General features: G+C 51.6%; 3 protein-coding genes across 6 annotated transcripts; 2 read left to right on the top strand and 1 right to left on the bottom strand.

Annotated features, from left to right (window-relative positions):
• The first annotated feature begins 707 nt into the window (after positions 1 to 707).
• On the top strand, positions 708 to 1,989 carry IER3 (immediate early response 3). The gene is made up of 2 exons (XM_005906957.3): positions 708 to 958; positions 1,059 to 1,989. The coding sequence occupies exons 1-2, from the start codon at positions 749 to 751 to the stop codon at positions 1,317 to 1,319; spliced, it is 471 nt and encodes a 156-aa protein (XP_005907019.1). The 5' UTR covers positions 708 to 748; the 3' UTR covers positions 1,320 to 1,989.
• A 321-nt stretch (positions 1,990 to 2,310) lies between these two features.
• On the top strand, positions 2,311 to 12,364 carry FLOT1 (flotillin 1). 4 transcript variants are annotated; one of them, XM_070361267.1, is made up of 13 exons: positions 2,311 to 2,421; positions 2,770 to 2,977; positions 3,278 to 3,353; positions 3,441 to 3,531; positions 3,752 to 3,895; positions 4,033 to 4,152; positions 4,245 to 4,340; positions 4,552 to 4,704; positions 9,803 to 9,984; positions 10,141 to 10,186; positions 10,283 to 10,420; positions 10,676 to 10,840; positions 12,014 to 12,364. In XM_070361267.1, exons 2-13 carry the CDS (start codon positions 2,935 to 2,937, stop codon positions 12,041 to 12,043), a joined length of 1,284 nt encoding a protein of 427 aa, XP_070217368.1. In that variant the 5' UTR covers positions 2,311 to 2,421; positions 2,770 to 2,934; the 3' UTR covers positions 12,044 to 12,364. The 4 variants fall into 4 exon arrangements, with proteins under 4 accessions (XP_070217368.1, XP_070217369.1, XP_070217366.1 ...); XM_070361268.1 differs by lacking the exon at positions 2,311 to 2,421 and adding an exon at positions 2,443 to 2,615 and having other exon boundaries at positions 2,921 to 2,977; XM_070361265.1 differs by lacking the exon at positions 2,311 to 2,421 and adding an exon at positions 2,444 to 2,615.
• Positions 12,365 to 13,391: 1,027 nt separating this feature from the next.
• TUBB (tubulin beta class I) lies at positions 13,392 to 17,578 on the bottom strand. The gene is given in 5 exon segments (XM_005906954.3): positions 13,392 to 15,012; positions 15,014 to 15,213; positions 15,494 to 15,604; positions 15,862 to 15,970; positions 17,343 to 17,578. Coding segments are annotated over 5 exon segments (1,335 nt in total). The 5' UTR covers positions 17,400 to 17,578; the 3' UTR covers positions 13,392 to 14,154.
• Between the last annotated feature and the right edge of the window lie 965 nt (positions 17,579 to 18,543).

Raw genomic sequence — 18,543 nt, 5'->3', positions numbered from 1 at the left:
CCCATTCCTTAGCTAAAGATGGCATATAAACTTCAATTGCCTGACTGCCTTTGAGTCTCAAGTTTTCTTGGGCTCCTGTTAAGTATGCAATTAAATTTGTTTTCTCCTGTTAATCTGTCCTAGGTCAATTTAATTATTGAACCAGCCAAAGAAACTGGAAGAAAAGGAGAAATTTTTCCACCTCTACAACGTGGTGTGTGTGTGCGTGTGCGAGCTAAAGCAGACAGACTTGTGTCTGTGTGTGCTACTGTGTTCATTTCTCTTGGGCTTCTTGAGTGTTTCTTAATGACTTCCTTCCTAGGCTGCTGTTTTCTCAGTCCCTACAAACGTGTAAATATGCACTGTAACTGTGGTTCCTAGACTCTGCTGGATCAGGATTGTAGCAAGAGGGCCAGACTTCCTTATGTAAGCCTTTCTGCACGTCCCCAGAGATGGGGATTTGTGGCTGAACCGTCTCAAACTGTCTGTGGGCCCCTCTCCAGCTGCCACATGTCCTGACATGTGCCCGCAGTCTGGGATTTCACCCGCCTCCACTCACAACTCACAACACACACTTGAGGAGTGCCTACGGTTGGCACTAGCCAAGTCCCCGCCCCCTCTCTATGCTTAATCTTCGGAATTTCCAGCCGACCGTCCAACCGCTCCCACCCCAGGGTGGAGTTGAGAAGGGCCCGCCCAGTTCTCGGGGTACATAACTAGCTCTGCGGGACTGCGGGGCCACTCGTCCTTCGGCTCAGCGCAGCGCACAATGTGTCACTCTCGCAGCTCCCTCCCCACCATGACCGTCCTGCGGGCTCCGACCCCGGTTTCCTCCGCCAGCCCGGGACCCCGACGGGGCTCCGGTCCCGAGATCTTCACCTTCGACCCTCTCCCGGAGCCCGCGGTGGCCCCCGCTGCGCGCCCTAGCGCCACCCGCGGGCATCGAAAGCGCAGCCGTAGGGTCCTCTACCCACGAGTGGTGAGTGTCGCCGAAGTGGACAATCCCGGGGGAAGAGGAGGGTGAACTACTGGACGCCGGGGCCCCGATCTGACCTGTTCTTTTTATCACCTCCCCTCAGGTCCGGCGTCAGCTGCCAGTCGAGGAACCGAACCCTGCCAAAAGGCTGCTCTTTGTCCTGCTGACCATCATCTTTTGCCAGATCCTAATGGCTGAAGACAGTGCGTCTGCACCCCTGGCCCCGGAGGACATCTCCAGCGCGCCGTCCCCCGCGCCCACCGCTGCAACCCCGGTCTTCGAGCCCCTTAATCTGACCTCGGAGCCCTCGGACTACGCTTTGGATCTCAGCACTTTTCTCCAGCAACACCCGGCCGCCTTCTAACCGGGACTCCCCACATCCCCTAAAAGAACCTGAAAAACCAAGAAACACTGGGTGTACCTGGTGCGCGAGAGCGTATCCCAAACTGGGACTCGCGAGGCAACTCGCACACAGAACACTACGGCTGAGACGCCAGTCCGAGCCTGGGAGAGACAGGCACCGGCACGCCGGGGCTAGGCCGGGTGGGGAATGAGTGCGTCGTTAACTTATTTCTCATTGCTCCTAATAATATTTATGTGTATTTATGTGTGTCCCCCTAGGTGATGGAGGGGTGTATGTAATATTTATTTTAACTTATGCAGGAGTGCGAGATGTGCACCTTGCTGCAAATGCAGGTCTCTGGGTATTTATTGGGCTCTTTGGGGTTGGTGGAGGCAAGCACCCAGAACTAAGCGAGGCCGGGAAAAGGGATGGAGGAAACCCGGGTCGAGAAGGCGCCCAGGCTGGGAGTCAAGGATGGTGGTGGGTCGCAGTGACACTCTCAGTCCTCCAGCATCTCAACTCGCGAGTCTGTGAAGATTCGGGGAACCGTTGAGAATAAGGTCCCTGGCCTACACTCTCCTTGAAGTTGCCTCCAAGGGGGTGGCTGCGGGGTCGGTGGGCTGTCAGGAGGCTGCTCTGGGGTCGCCCCGTATGTTCTATGAACACAAATAAACTTGATTTACTGTCAGCAGTCATGTGAGTGTCTCTTTACAAGTGGCGGTCCCCCATTCTCCTCAAAGCGCCAGGAGGAGGAGGAGCCGCGGCCAAGTCCCCAGCCGGTGCTCCTCCCCGGGCCCCTGAGTCCCTCCTCCCGGAGCCACGGAACTCAGCATCTTGTGACCGTGTGATGCTGTCAGTCTTTGCCCAATCTGCGGTTTTTCTCAGTTAGTTGACAAGGGGCAAATCCGACATGAGTCAATCTCCCTCTCCCCGGGTGCGGGACTCAGGGAAGTCACGTCGCGCGGGGCGGGGCGTGGGCGGCCTGGGCGGGACTTCCGGCCCCGGAAGGGCGGCTAAGTGGGGCCTCCTCCCCCTTTCCGGGGCCGCTTCTGCAGCTCTCGAGGGCTGCGGATCTGAGCTGGGCCTGCCGGGAAAGGGGCGGGTCGGACGCCGGAGGCCGGGGGTAGGGTGGAGGGGGTGGTCCTCCGCGGGGGGCGGGGTCGCGTCTGCAGCAGCAGTAGGGTGCGGCTGGGTTGGGGGCGCGGGCCCAGCTCCCAGGGAGACCCTACACGGGTGGCACCTGCTAGACTCCCAGGTCCCCTACGTAGCCCCGCCCTCCCCGGGACCCCAGCCGGGCCGCCGCCCGAGTCCGGGAAGGTAGGTGGGGGAGGGGAGATGGAGTGGGTTGCAGAGGAACAGGGAGGGTAACGCAAGGGTCTGGGGACCTCTCCGGGTCCAGAGAGCTTCATATCACTGAAGGTGGGGCGCGGTGAGCGGCTGAGAATCGCTGGCTGTCTGCGAAATTTCACAGAAAAAGCCTTAGCGGATCCGGGGTTGCGGAAGATCCTGGGCCTCGGCGTCTGCAGGCTGGGCGTGACTGACTGGAAAGGGAAAGAGTTCGCTCCTGTGGACTGCGCGGCGCCCCTTCGCATCCGCAAAGGCTTTCTCTCCCCCTCCTCCAGCTCCAGCCTGAGCCATGTTTTTCACCTGTGGCCCAAATGAGGCCATGGTGGTCTCCGGTAAGTATTGTTTTCTGCTCAGCCAGTGAGCCCCCGCCCCTGCAGAGGTCTCTTCCCTGTCTCCCTACCAGTTCCCCAGAGCCAGGCCTTCTGTCCACCCCGCCCACGATGGCTGCATGCCACCCACTTGTGATTATTCCTTGCGTAGCCTTCCAAGGCCTGGACTGCCCCTGGCCCCTGTCAGCTTCCAGCTTTCCTCGTGGAGGTTGCTTCGCGCTCCCTTCCCAAGTTCTGTCTCCCCACGTTACAGTTCTACCGCGGCCACGGGCCACCACAGCTCACTGCCCCCTCCCCTTGCAGGTTTCTGCCGGAGCCCCCCAGTCATGGTGGCTGGAGGCCGTGTCTTTGTCCTGCCTTGCATCCAGCAAATCCAGAGGTAGGTAGCAAGAAAACTGGGGAAAGGGAACCCCCGTTTTCTCCCTTTCTTCCTTTTCACGCTGTCCATCCCTTCTCTTTCCCTTAGGATCTCACTCAACACACTGACCCTCAATGTCAAGAGTGAAAAGGTTTACACTCGCCATGGGGTCCCCATCTCAGTCACTGGCATTGCCCAGGTGAGGCTTTCAGAGCCTTTCCCCCAAAGCCCACTCCCCCACCCAGCATCTTCTGTGTCCCCAGACATTAAGAATCTTCTCACATTGGCTTTCCCTATCTCTGCCTGTGGAGAAATTTCTCTGCGAGTCTCCACTTCTCCAGGGATCCCCAAGGCACCTGCCTGTACTCTGGTTTCAGGAGGTCTTCCCCACACCCTCCCCAACTCTGTTCTGGCTACAGGTAAAGATCCAGGGCCAGAACAAGGAGATGCTGGCCGCCGCCTGCCAGATGTTCCTGGGGAAGACGGAGGCAGAGATCGCCCACATCGCGCTGGAGACACTGGAGGGCCACCAGAGGGCTATCATGGCCCACATGACTGTGGAGGTGGGCCTGAGGGCAGGGAGAGATCGGGAAGGGATGCCAGAGTGCAAGGGGCCTAAGAACCCAACTAGTCTGAGGAAGATGGTGGCCAGAGGATCTGAGCATGTCCCTTCCTTCTTCTTTCCATCCTGTTATCCCAGGAAATCTATAAGGACAGGCAGAAATTCTCAGAGCAGGTTTTCAAAGTGGCCTCCTCAGACCTGGTCAACATGGGCATCAGCGTGGTCAGCTATACCCTGAAGGACATTCACGACGATCAGGTAAACCTCAGCAGTTGGTCCTCCCTACTTCCCTGCTCCCATCTGGTAAACCTTCCCTTCTGAGGATTGTGACATCTGCATCTCTCCCACAGGACTATTTGCACTCCTTGGGGAAGGCTCGAACAGCTCAGGTCCAAAAAGATGCTCGGATTGGGGAAGCAGAGGCCAAAAGAGATGCCGGGATCCGGGTGAGAGAGCTGGGGGTTGCTTGGTTTCTGAGGGCTTTTTGTGTACCTGATGGGAGAGGGGGTGGCGTGAGGCCAGTGAAGCAGGGTTGGCAGAGGATGTAGATGAGGCCGGGCCCAGGGCGAAGATGGAGGAGCTCGGCGGAGAGCAGGCTCTCTCCCTTGGGCCTTCTTCTGCCTTCTCTGATGTCCTACCCAATCTCTGCATGAACAGGAGGCCAAAGCCAAGCAGGAAAAGGTGTCTGCTCAGTACCTGAGTGAGATTGAGATGGCCAAGGCACAGAGGGACTACGAGCTGAAGAAGGCCGCATACGACATCGAAGTCAACACGCGCCGAGCACAGGCTGACCTGGCCTACCAACTTCAGGTCAGAGTCCCCATGCTGGCCCTGTGGCCAGGCTGGATTTCACTCCCTCCCTGTTCTTCTCAGGCCACCACTCTCTCTCATATCCTGACTTTGATCCCCTTATTTTGACTCTCGGTTTCTGACCCAACTCCTCCATATGAGGAAGATTTAAAAGACCTAAATGTTTCAGCTGAAAAGCAAAGAAAAGGCCTAGAAAGGGGGTGTAGATAGGGCTGATCAGGGGCTTGGGGCGGGTTGTGTCCTGGGCAAGGGCACCTGGATGAAGGGTGAACCAGAGCTCAGATCGGCCTGTGCTCCACTCCCCAAGCTGTGCGTGAATGGGTCTGCATCTCCCCAGAGGAACGGGTGCCTTTTTCTCATTTGCACGACAGTCCTCCAAGGCTCCCAGCAGCCCTGGTGATCACAGAGGGTGTGAGGAAGAGAAACATGGACTTGGGCTCTGAATCCCACAAAGTGACCTGTGGGGGCCTTGATAATGCAGCAAAGTGTAGTTGATACTCATCATTTGCAGATCTTGTATTTGAGAATTTGCCTCAATGCTAAAATATTCTAAAGAGCTAATGCTAAATGAGCACTGGTTTAAATGCTAAAAGAGTAATGGTTTCCCTAGTGCTCTTTGTCTTGATGACCATTTGCAGACATGCACAGAGTGGAGAAAAATTTGAGTTGCCTGATAACGTGCCTCTCAGTTGAACAAGATGTTTTTTCCTTGTTTTAGCTCCTACTGTAAACAATGTCATTTTCGCAGTATGTTCACTGCTACATATTTTGCACTTTTGTGCTCTGTGTTGGTGATTTCACAGTTCAAAATGCCCCCAAGTGTGGTGCTGAGTGCCGTCTAGAGTTCCTAAGTCCAAGAAGACTTGATGTGCTTGATGGAGAATATACATGTGTTAGATAAGCTGCTTTCGGGCATGAGTTATAGTGCTGTTGGATGTGAGTTCATTGCTAATGAATCAACAAATACATTACATATGGTGTCTTTACGCAGAAATGCATAAAACAAAGATACATAGGACTTTCCTGACAATCCAGTGGTTAAAACTCTGTGCTTCCAGTGCAGGGGTCAATCCCTGGTTGGGGAACTAAGATCCCACAATAAGTATTGGTTAATTCAGTGTTCATGGCTACTTTGTGAAAACCGGAACTACCATGAATAATGAGAATCAACTGTACTTTGAGACCTTTACCCAATATTATGAAATTCATTTTTGCCAAGAGTTGGTGTAGGCTGAAAGCATTAAGTGTAACACATCTTTAGTTATGATATTAAATCCCTGGGTGGCTTGATAGGTGCCTGAGTGTGGCATAGTACTCACTGCTCAAAGTGTGGTCTGCCTCCCAGCAACAGCATATCCCTGGGGAGCTTGTTATAAATACAAAATCCGAGGCTCCAGCCCAACAGACCAAATCAGAATCTATATTTTAACAAAATCTCTAGGTGATTCATGTACACATTGAAGTTTGAGAAGTATTGATTTAGTGAAAACCACCAGCTTGGGTGGGACTTTATCTTCTCAACATGGCTTTCCTTGTCTGCTAATCAAAGGATAGCCTGGTTTGGGTTCTGTTCAACTTTTATTAGTCCCTCGTTTTGTGTCAGATTTTGTGCTAGGTGCTGGAAAAATAAGGATTTATTCAACAGAGATCTATTAAATGCCTACTATATGCCAGGCATTGTTTTGGAGGTGAGTATATAAGTATGAATGAGATAGAATAAAATTCCTGCCCTCATGGAGCTTTACATTATAATATATGAGACAACTAATAAGCAAATAAATAATCTTCATTGGCTCTAATTAAGTTGTTTAACTGCTATGAAGGAAATAAATTGGTGGTATTCTATTGGAGGGGGTACTCTGTTAGGTTGGGGATGATCAGAGAAACCTTCTGTGAGAAAATGATATATAAGATAACCCTGAAGATGAGAAAGAGCCAGCAATGTAAAGAGTTGTGAGCTAAGAACGTTCTAGTCCAGTGCTGTTCAAATAGAATTTATATATATGGCAAGTGACTAGGCAGGGGACTAGCACATGCAAAGATCTTGATGTAAAAAAGAGGGGTTGTGTCCCAGGAACACAAAGGAGGTTTCTGATCCAGCATGACTGGTGTGCTGTGAGTGAGGAGAGGCAGAGGGAAGCAGATCTCCTAGGATTTGGGGAGCCAGTATTCTTGCCTGGAGAGTCACCGTGGACAAAGGAGCCTGGTGGGTTACAGTCCGTGGGGTTGCAAAGAGTAGGACATGACTGAGCAACTAAGCACACAACAACAGATGGAAACTTAGAAGAAGATTGAAAGCACGATGGGAAACTATTGGAGAACTTCAGGAAGGGAAGTACTCTGGTCTAGTTTACATTTTTACAAAGATTAGTCCAGCTGCTGCATCAAGAATTGATTGTCAAAAGAAAACAGAGGAAGCAAGAAGATGAATTAGGTTTGTCAAAGCTGTGAATGGCATAAATGCAGCTAATTGCACTCCCTCTTAAAATCTCATTAAATTCACATAGAGTAATTGGGAGAGAAAAAAAAAAGGTGGAGCGAATAGGAACAGAAGGAACAGAAACCATGGCATCACTGTGGGAGCTGGAAAGTCGGGGCAACTGACGACTCAAGAAGTGTCCAAGACAGCTGAGCACAAAGCTGCAGGGGGGAAAACAATGAAATGACCTGAGGCACAGAAGTTGTCAGCGCCAGGGGCCTCTGGAGCTGGGATAAGTTGGTTGAAATAAGGAGAAACAGGTGAAAAGTGACTTCTCAGAGCTGTCTGCCTCTGAGTGATGCTCCCTCTCCCAGTAACAGGCATGAAGAGACTGCCTATTGAATGCTGAATACCGACCGCTTCCCCAGCCCCTTATTCCACATGGCTCCCAGAACCCGCATATTCCAAAGAAGAGATCAAAAGATTGCTCTGGGGAACATGACCAACCCGATATGAAAGACTTGAAGGTCCTGAATCAGAGGTTCCTCAGCAGATGAACTACCCGGGTCACCCTAGAGTGAAGCTCAAAGCCTCCGAGCCTCACCCACATACCCAGAGCTTCCCTTCAGTGTTTCTGACCTTCCTCCCTGTGAGCAGACAAGCACAGACTCCCTGACATATGAAGGATCCTGCAACAAGGACAGGCCAAAACCACAAGCAGAGCAAAGCAGTTTGAAGGATATGTGCTATGCAGAGAGAAGAAAGCTTAAAAAGTAATATCCTCAGTAAGATAAAAGAATAATTCATATCCAGCAAATCAGGACACAGAAAACAAAGAGCTTTTAGAAATTAATAAGGTGGCAGAAATGGAAAAAAAAAAAAACAATGGAAGAGAAATTCTAACAAATTTGTCGGAAAATAGAACAAAACAGATGGAAAAATTAGGAAAGAATATTAAGAGGCCAGACCAGGAGATGCAACAGAACAAAATGGAAGGAAATCATCAGTGAAAAAAATCAGACATGTTTATCTGACTTTCTAGATTGAATGATCCACCAAGTACCTAACATAGTGGATGAAAAACATCTGCCTTGAAGCACATCACTGTGAAATTTCAGAACACCAAGGATGAAAGAACTAAAAGCTTCCAGAGAGAATGAAGAGATGTCAAGCAGCAGAATGACTTCAGATTTCTCAAGAAGCTAGAGGACCATGGAGCAATGCCTTCAAAATTCTGGTGGAAAATTAATAACAGCATAGTAAACTGAACTCAGGGGGCTTCCCTGGTGGCTCAGGCGGTAAAGACTCTACCTGCAATGCAGGAGACCCTGGTTTGATTCTTGTGTTGTGAAGATCCCCTGGAGAAGGGAATGGCAGCCCACTCCAGTATTCTTGCTCGGAGAATCTCATGGACAGAGGAGCCTGGTGGACTACCAGTCCGTGGGTTGCAAAGAGTCAGGCGCGACTTAGCGACTAACACTTTCACTTTCACAACCTGTACTCAACTTAATCATCATTCAAATAAAAGAACGAAATCAAAAACCCACAGAAGCAAGATCTCAAAAAACATATCCCATGTACTCTTTCTGAGGGAATGGCTGGAGGCTGGGTCTAAAGAAGAGAAAGAAGGGGGTGGAAGTGGGGGCTCTAACACAGGAGCACCATGATGCTGCACCCTGAGGTCAAGCGTTAACTAGTCCAGTTTGGAACAGGTTTGAAATTTTAGGGTCAAAGAGGACAAGGTACCACGTCTAGAAGCCCCTTTCCTCTGGAATGAACACATGGGCCCTTTAAAGGCAGGGGCTCCATCTCTCATGTGGATATATCACAGGCAAGATGGTGCATGGCTAAGCCAGAGCAATGAGGCAAGAAGTATGTTCTTCCTCCAGACCTCTGCTCACCGACATGTTGGCAAGAGCCTTCTGACCCCTGTACTCTCCAAGGAACAAGAAAATGAAATCTGCCTAAGTAAGAGGAAGTAGTCTATGATGTATACATACCCTTGTGGTTGCTTACAGTAGCCCTGGAAGGATACACAACAAGCTGGTCACAGTGGTTGTTTGAGAGGAAGGCAACCAACCAGGTGGCTTGAGAAATAGGTGGGAAGAGATCTTGCTTTACTTTTTTTCTTTTGAATTTGGACGACCTACAAAAGATAAACACACACACACCGTCCCCCTACTCCCCAAAAGCTGGCGAGAGGCTATTCAGAAGCCAGTTGCCAGTTGCCACTAAGATAACCGCTACACTGATGGAGAGAAATGGCTGGACTTGGAGGTGAGGGATGGTCACCATGCGTGCAGTGCCCTCCAGGCGCTCATACTCTACAGGAAGACTTGGTGGAGAAATAGGGTGATGGGGAGCTCAGCGGAGAGATGCTTCACCTGGCCTGAGGGCAAACGGGCTGGGTTGCAGCCCTATCCAGCCCTGAAGCTAGCTAAGACTGCCTGGGGAACAGCCCTAACCATGGATATTGGCCCTGTTGGGGGAGGACCAGACCCCTCCCCAGGCCATACCTCAGATCTGTCCCAGAAATGGACTGCACTGGGCAGGCTGAGCCCACGGAGACCAGCTGCACGTGGTGTGCTCTATGTTAATATCCTGCCCTGGAGCCTTGGCCCTCCCTGCTTCCCAGGCGCTTGCTCCGCAACTCTGACTCTGAGCATCCCTCCTACGCAGGTGGCCAAGACGAAACAGCAGATCGAGGAGCAGCGGGTGCAGGTGCAGGTGGTGGAGCGGGCCCAGCAGGTGGCAGTGCAGGAGCAGGAGATCGCCCGCCGGGAGAAGGAACTGGAGGCCCGCGTGCGCAAGCCGGCGGAAGCCGAGCGCTACAAGCTGGAGCGCCTGGCGGAGGCAGAGAAGTAAACACCCCTCCCTGCCCCCCTCAGGGTTCTTTCACCACCTGGGCGCCCCCAGACAAAAAGCTGAGGCCTTTTCTACCTGTCCTCCTCCTGCCGAATCTTTCTCCCAGAGCAAGGGCTATTCTTCAACTACCCCCTCCACTCCCCTTTGCCCAGGTCCCAGCTGATCATGCAGGCGGAGGCAGAAGCCGAGGCTGTGCGGGTGAGTTAGCCAACTGATGGAGGGAGTGGGGTGCTGCTGGTGCTGGGGTCTCTCATCCTTACCTACCATATCTCACGTGTCTTGTACCCTCCTCAGATGCGTGGAGAAGCCGAGGCCTTTGCTATAGGGGCCCGAGCCAGGGCCGAGGCTGAGCAGATGGCCAAGAAGGCAGAAGCATTCCAACTGTACCAGGAGGCTGCTCAGCTGGACATGCTGCTGGAGAAGCTGCCCCAGGTCTGGGGTAGGGATGGGGGTGGGGGCGGTGGAGGGCATATGGACAAGAGCAGTGGAGGGACAGGAGGGAACGAGGGGCCAGGGGAGAACCAGGCTAGGGGCCATGAATTAGGGGCGGGAATTACCAGCCAGTGACCAGAACAAGGAAGGGTGATGCTCACAAAAGCGAAGAACACAGGTCTTAAAACCCAGAGTAAGGAGTCTTAGGATGGGTGTGGTAAGACCCTGGTGCTGAGTGGACATCTTACCTACCAGGTGGCAGAGGAGATCAGTGGTCCCTTGACCTCAGCCAATAAGATCACACTGGTGTCCAGTGGAAGTGGGGCCATGGGAGCAGCCAAAGTGACCGGGGAAGTGCTGGACATCCTGAGCCGCCTGCCAGAGAGTGTTGAGAGACTCACAGGCGTCAGCATCTCCCAGGTGAGGGTTTCTAGGGTGGGGCTGGGAGCCGAATTGCCAGGTTCCTGTGGCACATGACACAGCGGGCCCAGCGTGGGCCTAGCACCCAGGAGGCCTGGGGCTGCTGACATTTAGTCATTGCTTTCCATGTGCCAGACAGAGTGCTAAGCTCCTGCACAAATGGTTTAAAAAACTTTTTAAAACTTCCTTTGGGGTGTGTAGGGTTTTACAAAGTGACTGAACTTTCAGTTTAGCCCATGTCGTTCATACATGGTGAAGCTGGGCTTCAAACCCAGGCCTGCTGTCTCTAGAGCCTCTGCTCTTCTTGGTCACACACACGTGTGTGTGTGTGTATCTGTGTGTGGCTGTGGCTGTGTATGTGTGGCTGTGTGTGTGTGTAGCTCAGTTGTGTCCAACTCGATCCAACCCTATGAACTGTATGTAGCCCACCAGGCTTCTCTGTCCATGGAATTCTTCAGGCAAGAATACTGGAGTTGCCATGCCCTTCTCCAGGGTATCTTCTTGACCCAGGGATCGAACCTGGATCTCCTGCATTGCAGGCAGACTATCTTCTGAGTCACTAGGGAACTAACCCACTAGCAGAAGGAACTGGTGACAGCCTGTTGACGTTGAATTCCAAGGTGTATCACTGCTTTCCTTGGTGCCCGTTTAGTCACCTGTTGGTTATGGTAGAGATCAGGGAGTGGGATCTGGAGCCAGACTGTTGTGTGAATCCTGGCTGAAGTGCATGCCAGCTGACCTTAGACAAGTTCATCTTCTCTGCACTTGTTTCCTCACCTTAAAGCCAGGTCAAAAAGTAACCACCCTGTTGAATTGTTAAGGGGATTAAATGGGTAAATACCTGGAGTGTTTAGTGCCTAGCACATAGTACTATATGAAGAGTGTGTTAAATAAATGCCTATGTAAATAAAAGCACTGAGCTGAATCAGTGACCTTTGAGCTGGGTTCCTTGGAGTCTCCCTGAGGGTCTGTACAGAGATCTGGCCCCCTTCACCCCTTTCTTCACTCATGCAAGAATCTGAATGACTGCCTGGCAAAGGCAGTGAGATAGGGTACTAGGAAAAACTAGAATACTTCTGTAAGAATGTCTTCCCTGCAGCCCATTCGTCCAGATGGGAGCCTGGGAGAACAGGTACCTGGTTCACACAGTCACCACTGTTGTTTTTTTGCCAGGTGAACCACAAGCCTCTGCGAACAGCCTGAACCCTGGACCTTCGTGATGCCCCATCTCATAACTCAAGTTGCCTGAATGGTCCCGTTATTGCACACACTTCAGCTGGCTCCGTGAGCACATCACCTCTCCTTGCCAAATAGCCTGTGCCTTGCCTTGGAAGGGAATTGTTCCCTTTCCCAATCCCATACTGCCAAGACTGCCAATCCCCTAGGGCTCCCATGCCTTCTGATGACCTACCCCCAACTTATTTAAACTAAGCCTGTTGTCCAGAATTCTTCCCTGACCAAATCTTAAGGGATGGTCTGCAGGTCTCAACTTTGTCAAATAAATCAGTAAGTACTGATACTTAATTCGGTGTAACTAATTCAAAATGAACGCTAGAGTGTAGCTTTCTCTCTTGCATTCAATGTGCTTTTTACAGTGGGAGCGAAGCAGTAATTACTTGTACTGTTAAGAGTTGTAGAATACCCCCACTCTACCCTGAAATTCATTATAGTCAGAAAAGCATCCTTAAGTAGCAGCAGTATCAGTAATTATGTTAGTCCCTAGAATTACTGATAATAAAGGGAAATTTGAGACTTAACACTGTGCTCTTTGTAGCAGGAGTTATTAGGTGGAACACTAGTGTCAGTTTAGAATGGGACTATGATATGACACTACCCCTCCCCAGGTGATTTTTGCCTTAGGCTGAGAAAACCCATATATCCATAACTGAAAGGAACCCAGGAGGTACTGTGTGTTCCAAGTGGTAAACAGTGTCTGTGCATCTCCCAAGATTCTTCTGGAGCACTGTTAAAAACAGACTGCTGGGGTCCAACCCACTTTTGGTTCAGTACATCTGGGCAGGTGGGAGAATCTCTATTTCTCCAAGTTCAAGGGGATGCTTATCTGGCAACCACTTATATGACATTCACCTCATTTCTCCTTTCTATCCCTAGATCTCCTCACATCTGAGCATCTATCCCAGTTACTAAGACAGGGTACCAGGGATTAAGGTGTAAGGATATTCTCACCTGTTTATAGAGAGCAGAGTATATTGTACAACTGACCTGGAGCCCCATGCCTCCTTCACCAGCGATCTTTCCCTGAATGAGCACACGTGCTGCGAGATTCTTTTCAGTTCCCATTTATTTTTGGCTCTTGGGGCAATGTCATCTTTTCAATATGAAAAAAAGCAGCAAGTTCAACACAATAGAAATCTGAAGTGTAGAATAGGACAAAAATCAAGAAGTGGGGAAGCAGTAGCAGGAGAGATGAGATGTTTGCCAAAAGATGGAAGGTGTTCTGTCCCCTGTCTGGGGAATGACGTTTAGGTGGCAGCACATACCTTTCCATATAAGTACAGAAGGGTTGATACGTATCATTTTTTTTTGATAAGAAAAGATGGGGTGGGGAGGGGCTTTCTGGAGACTTAAGAGACCAAGGCTATCTCTTGCTTCTCTTGACCCCCTTTCTCAAACAGGAGAAAGGAGGGAATTCAACGTTATTATGAAGGAGATAAAGTGGAAGAGGAAGGGATTCCCACTTGATAGGGTGGGGGCCAGAAACTTGCAAAGGTAATAGCTTAGGACAGAACTTGGAAGGAGACTGAAAATGAAGATAATACTGTCAACACCTCTGCACAAGCTGAGAGGAGCGGGGAGATACCTGGCACCTAGGACTTCAGTACCCTGGATGCCCCTCTCCAAACCCAACCCTTTCTGGTAGGGACTTCTACTCGCTCAGTTTCCTTCCCCTGGGCCAGCACATCGGCCTAGGATGGCAGTCACCAATCCAGGTTTTCAGCACACGGTTCTAAATGAGATTTGAGGAACCCCAGCCTCTTGGAGAGCTATCTCGAAAACAGAGAGGGAAATGTTAACTGGACAGATGGGAGGAGTGGGCACCAGAAAGAAAATTGACAGGGTTACCCAGAATGCAGAAAATCTAGGCTCCCCAAAAGTGGAAAGAGAGAAGAGACATTCAACAAACAACAAATATTTATTGAGCGCCTATTATGTGCCAGGCACTGTTCTAGAATCCCCCCAAAAAAAGAAAAACAAGATAGATGCAGAAAATGCAAATTCTGAGGGAGAGGAAAGGGGTCGTTGAGGAAGAAGGCTGAGGGGATTAAGAAGCCTAAGGTGATAGGGACTTGGCCTTAGGCCTCCTCTTCGGCCTCCTCACCGAAATCCTCTTCCTCTTCTGCGGTGGCATCCTGGTACTGCTGGTACTCGGAGACGAGGTCGTTCATGTTGCTCTCAGCCTCGGTGAACTCCATCTCGTCCATGCCCTCACCTGTGTACCAGTGGAGGAAGGCCTTCCGGCGGAACATGGCCGTGAACTGCTCCGAGATGCGCTTGAACAGCTCCTGGATGGCTGTGCTGTTGCCAATGAAGGTGACTGCCATCTTCAGACCACGGGGTGGGATGTCGCAAACAGCTGTCTTGACGTTGTTGGGGATCCATTCCACGAAGTAGCTGCTGTTCTTATTCTGCACGTTGAGCATCTGCTCATCTACCTCCTTCATGGACATCCGCCCACGGAACACAGCAGCCACGGTGAGGTACCGGCCATGGCGGGGGTCACAGGCAGCCATCATGTTCTTGGCATCGAAGACCTGCTGGGTGAGCTCAGGGACAGTGAGGGCCCGATACTGCTGGCTGCCACGGCTGGTTAGAGGGGCAAAGCCAGGCATGAAGAAGTGGAGGCGTGGGAAGGGCACCATGTTGACGGCCAGCTTGCGGAGGTCAGCATTGAGCTGGCCAGGAAAGCGGAGGCAAGTGGTGACTCCACTCATGGTGGCCGAGACGAGGTGGTTCAGGTCTCCATAGGTTGGTGTGGTCAGCTTCAGGGTGCGGAAACATATGTCGTAAAGGGCCTCGTTGTCAATGCAGTAGGTTTCATCAGTGTTCTCCACCAGCTGATGGACAGAGAGGGTGGCGTTGTAGGGCTCAACCACAGTGTCGGAAACTTTGGGTGAGGGCACCACGCTGAAGGTGTTCATGATGCGGTCAGGGATACTCTTCACGGATCTTGCTGATGAGCAAGGTGCCCATTCCGGAGCCAGTGCCCCCACCCAGCGAGTGGGTCAGCTGGAAGCCCTGCAGGCAGTCACAGCTCTCGGCCTCCTTCCGAACCACATCCAGGACCGAGTCAACCAGCTCGGCTCCCTCTGTATAGTGGCCCTTGGCCCAGTTGTTGCCTGCCCCGGACTGACCTGCGATGAGGTTATAAGGCAAGCTTGTTCAGTCAAGTGTGAAAGATACACAGCCCCATTTCTACCTTTCAACTTTTGGATTACAGCCAGTGGATTTATCTTCCTTCTTAACTCCCCGATGATATATCTGCCCCTGTATAATTTACTATCTAAATTACTACCTCCACTCTTCATTAGATTTAAAAACACAAGGCTGTATAAACTCCAGTACAATCATTTCTAACTCTTGCTGCACCCAAATAACTCGAATAGCAGTATCTATTGATATCTCCTAACTCACCAAAAACAAAGTTGTCTGGTCTGAAGATCTGACCAAAAGGACCTGAGCGAACAGAGTCCATGGTTCCGGGTTCTAGATCCACCAAGATAGCACGAGGGACATATTTGCCACCTAGAAGAAATAAAGTAAAAGAATGAAAACTGGAAGACATAAAGGTAAATAAATTGGGGCCAAGAGAGAGCCGGGGACCCAAATGTGTGATTTCAGACACTGCCACCAGGTGGCAGCAGAGCCACTGGGAAAGCGAGAAAGGTCTCCAATGAGTGTAGATGGATTCATTCTAAGGGGGTAAAGGGTGTCCGGGGGAGGCAGAGACCCCAGAGAAGTGGGAGTGATGGGACCCCTGCTTCCCGAGCTCTTGCCCTCACCTGTGGCTTCATTGTAGTACACGGAGATGCGGTCCAGTTGTAGGTCGCTGTCCCCATGATAGGTGCCGGTGGGGTCGATGCCATGTTCATCACTGATCACCTCCCAGAACTGCCAGGGAAGAGCAAAGTCTTCAACATCTCAGGGTCCAGCCAATTATGCTCCCCTACTGCCATTTTAGCTCCAGATTCGCCTGTGGCGGGCCCTCCCCAAGGATCTAGCATTTCTTCTGCCTGCCTGCCTGCCACACCCTTCCACTAGCCACATGCACCTTCGGAAAAACGGCAGCTTTCACTGCCTGGGACGTGAGATGCTGTGTGGCTTAAAGGGCCCGGCGATCGCAGGCACAGGGCTGGGTAGATGGAGGCAGTCACCCTGGTCACAAAGAGACGGGGGGCAGAGAAAAGGAGCCACTGCAGCAGGAGCCCACCCCGCCCTGCACGTGACCGCGGCGCACGCACGCGCCAGGCGGCCGACAAAGGGAGGTGCCGCGCAAGGGCGGGGCCGAAGGGCGAATTCCGCGCGCCAGGGGCGGGGCTTGGCGCGGGCTCGCGCGCCCCCCGCCGGCCGGCCTGGCCGCATTGTCCCAGCGCGCCAGGGGCGCCCGGGTCCCGCCCTTCTGCTACAACGTAGCAGCCGCACTTCCTCCCTGCCCCTCCCCCGCTACACTGTAACCGCGCGCAAAAAGAAAAAAAAAACCCTCCCCCTTGGCCTCGACATTTCATTTCTTTGCTAGCTTTTAACCCCCTTGCTTTAAATGAGGTTTTTTTTCCCTTTGTCCTATTCTCTAGTTCTGAGGAACCCTTTCAAAGAATGGACTCTTTCCCCCTCGCCCTTTCTCCCTATCTGTCCACGCCCTCAAGAGTCTGTTAAGGGGAAATAAAAGGAACAAATTAGTCCAGCACATTATTAGCCTTCCATGCACGAATAACTGCGGGACCGCCCCTTGGGGATCGCGGGCGCCCGGGGATTCCTGATCATTTGTAAAGGATATCGCCCAGCCCACCTGGCTCATCGCGCCCCCACATTTGGATCTGACCTCTCGGCAGCTGCCCGCCATCCTCGCCCCTTCCCCCTCTGGCTTAGCCCCACGAAGCCCCGCCAAGGGGGATGCACATGGGGAAAACCTCATCTAGCTTTTGTCTCGGGCCGTTTCCGCATCTCCCTCGCTTCCCGGTCCTCGGACCGTTAGGAGATCCCCTTTCTAAGTAAAATTTTACAGAAACTCGGTTTTCCCGCCCCCTAACCCTGAAGGGTGCTTTTACAGCTTCCCCAAAATGAACCTGCCAAGAAAAAGAATTCCTCATTTTTCAAAAGCAAATCCTAAGGTTCAAAGGTGCATTTATATAGAAAAGTTTTGAGGGGCAAATCTTGACTAAGAATGGAAGATGCAAACGTTCTACAACCATCCGTCATAATATACCTGTTTTTTTTTTTTTTCCCTTAAAAATAAATACAGTCAAAAGAGGTTAAAAATCCTTACCTTGGCACCGATCTGATTGCCACACTGACCGGCCTGGATGTGCACGATTTCCCTCATTGTTAAAATTTATTCTAATCTTTTTGCTCGCCTCAAAGTGTATACGGGGCAAAAAAATATTATGGAATTAGTTTTTCTCTGCTGCTAGTCGCAGGGTGGAAAGATGGAAAGGGACCCGGAGGCTGAAGCAGCGAGGTCCGAACGCGGCGGCAGGAAGGTTCTGAGAGGGAGAAAGGAGAGGGGAGGGCGCGGGAGGAAAGGCGGGCAGGGCGGGGCGCGCGTGCGCGGGGGCCGGGAGGCGGGAGAACTCGCCGCGCGCGGTGGTGGAGAGACAAAGCCTCACTAGGCTGGCCCTGATTAGTCCGTGCCGGTCCTGTATCACACGTCCATTGGTCCCTGCTGGACGAGCGCAGTCCTGCCTGGGAGTTGTAGTTCTCTATTGTTGTCCACGCTGCAAAATGAAAGGACGAATGGGTGGGTACTGGGTCTGGGGGTTTTGGTTTGGGTGTTTTGACTGAAAAACGGCCTGGCGCTAAGGTTCCTTCCTCTATGCCAGACTCTTCTGGTATCAAAAGAGAGTAGTTTTCGAGGGTACAGGAATTGGGAACCCTGGTGTGCCAGGCTTTGGAAGGTGGAGTGGGGGCACGCCCTGAAAGCTCCCCGCTGCGGTAGCTCTTGGGAAGACAGGACTGCTTAGCTCAGCGAAAACGGGGAGAAATGCGGCACCCTGATCTGCTCTCTAACAGCTGGTCCCTGGTGACCCAACTGGCATGAACTCCAGTAAGCTGCGGCTCCCCCAGATACTTCGGGAAGGAGGAGGGCATTGCCTTCCTGCTATTTCCTTGGGAGCTTTCTAATGATAATATTTAGAAAGAAACAAAATTGCATCAAGGACTTTTCAGTATAAAAACTAATTGTCTGGAAGGTATGTTCAAGAATAGAGAAGCAGATATGCCGGAAGTCTCCGTCCATGTGGGGATCTGCGCCTTACAGCCGCATTTAACACACTGTTAAGAGGCGAACTGTGGGGTGAGATACCTGATAGGCACTTTGATGAAGTCAGTGTTTTTTCAATTCGCTGATTTCACTGAGAGGTGGTTGACTATTGCAACCTTTCAAGAACCTCGGGATTAAAATAAAAGGGGTAGGGAGGGGGATGGGAAAAAAATTGGATGAGCTCAAATCTGAGTGGCATGTTTCTTCG

The sequence above is a fragment of the Bos mutus genome, chromosome 23, assembly GCF_027580195.1.
Source record: "Bos mutus isolate GX-2022 chromosome 23, NWIPB_WYAK_1.1, whole genome shotgun sequence".
Classification (NCBI taxonomy): Eukaryota; Metazoa; Chordata; class Mammalia; order Artiodactyla; family Bovidae; genus Bos; species Bos mutus.
This window is presented reverse-complemented; position numbering and strand designations above follow the sequence as displayed.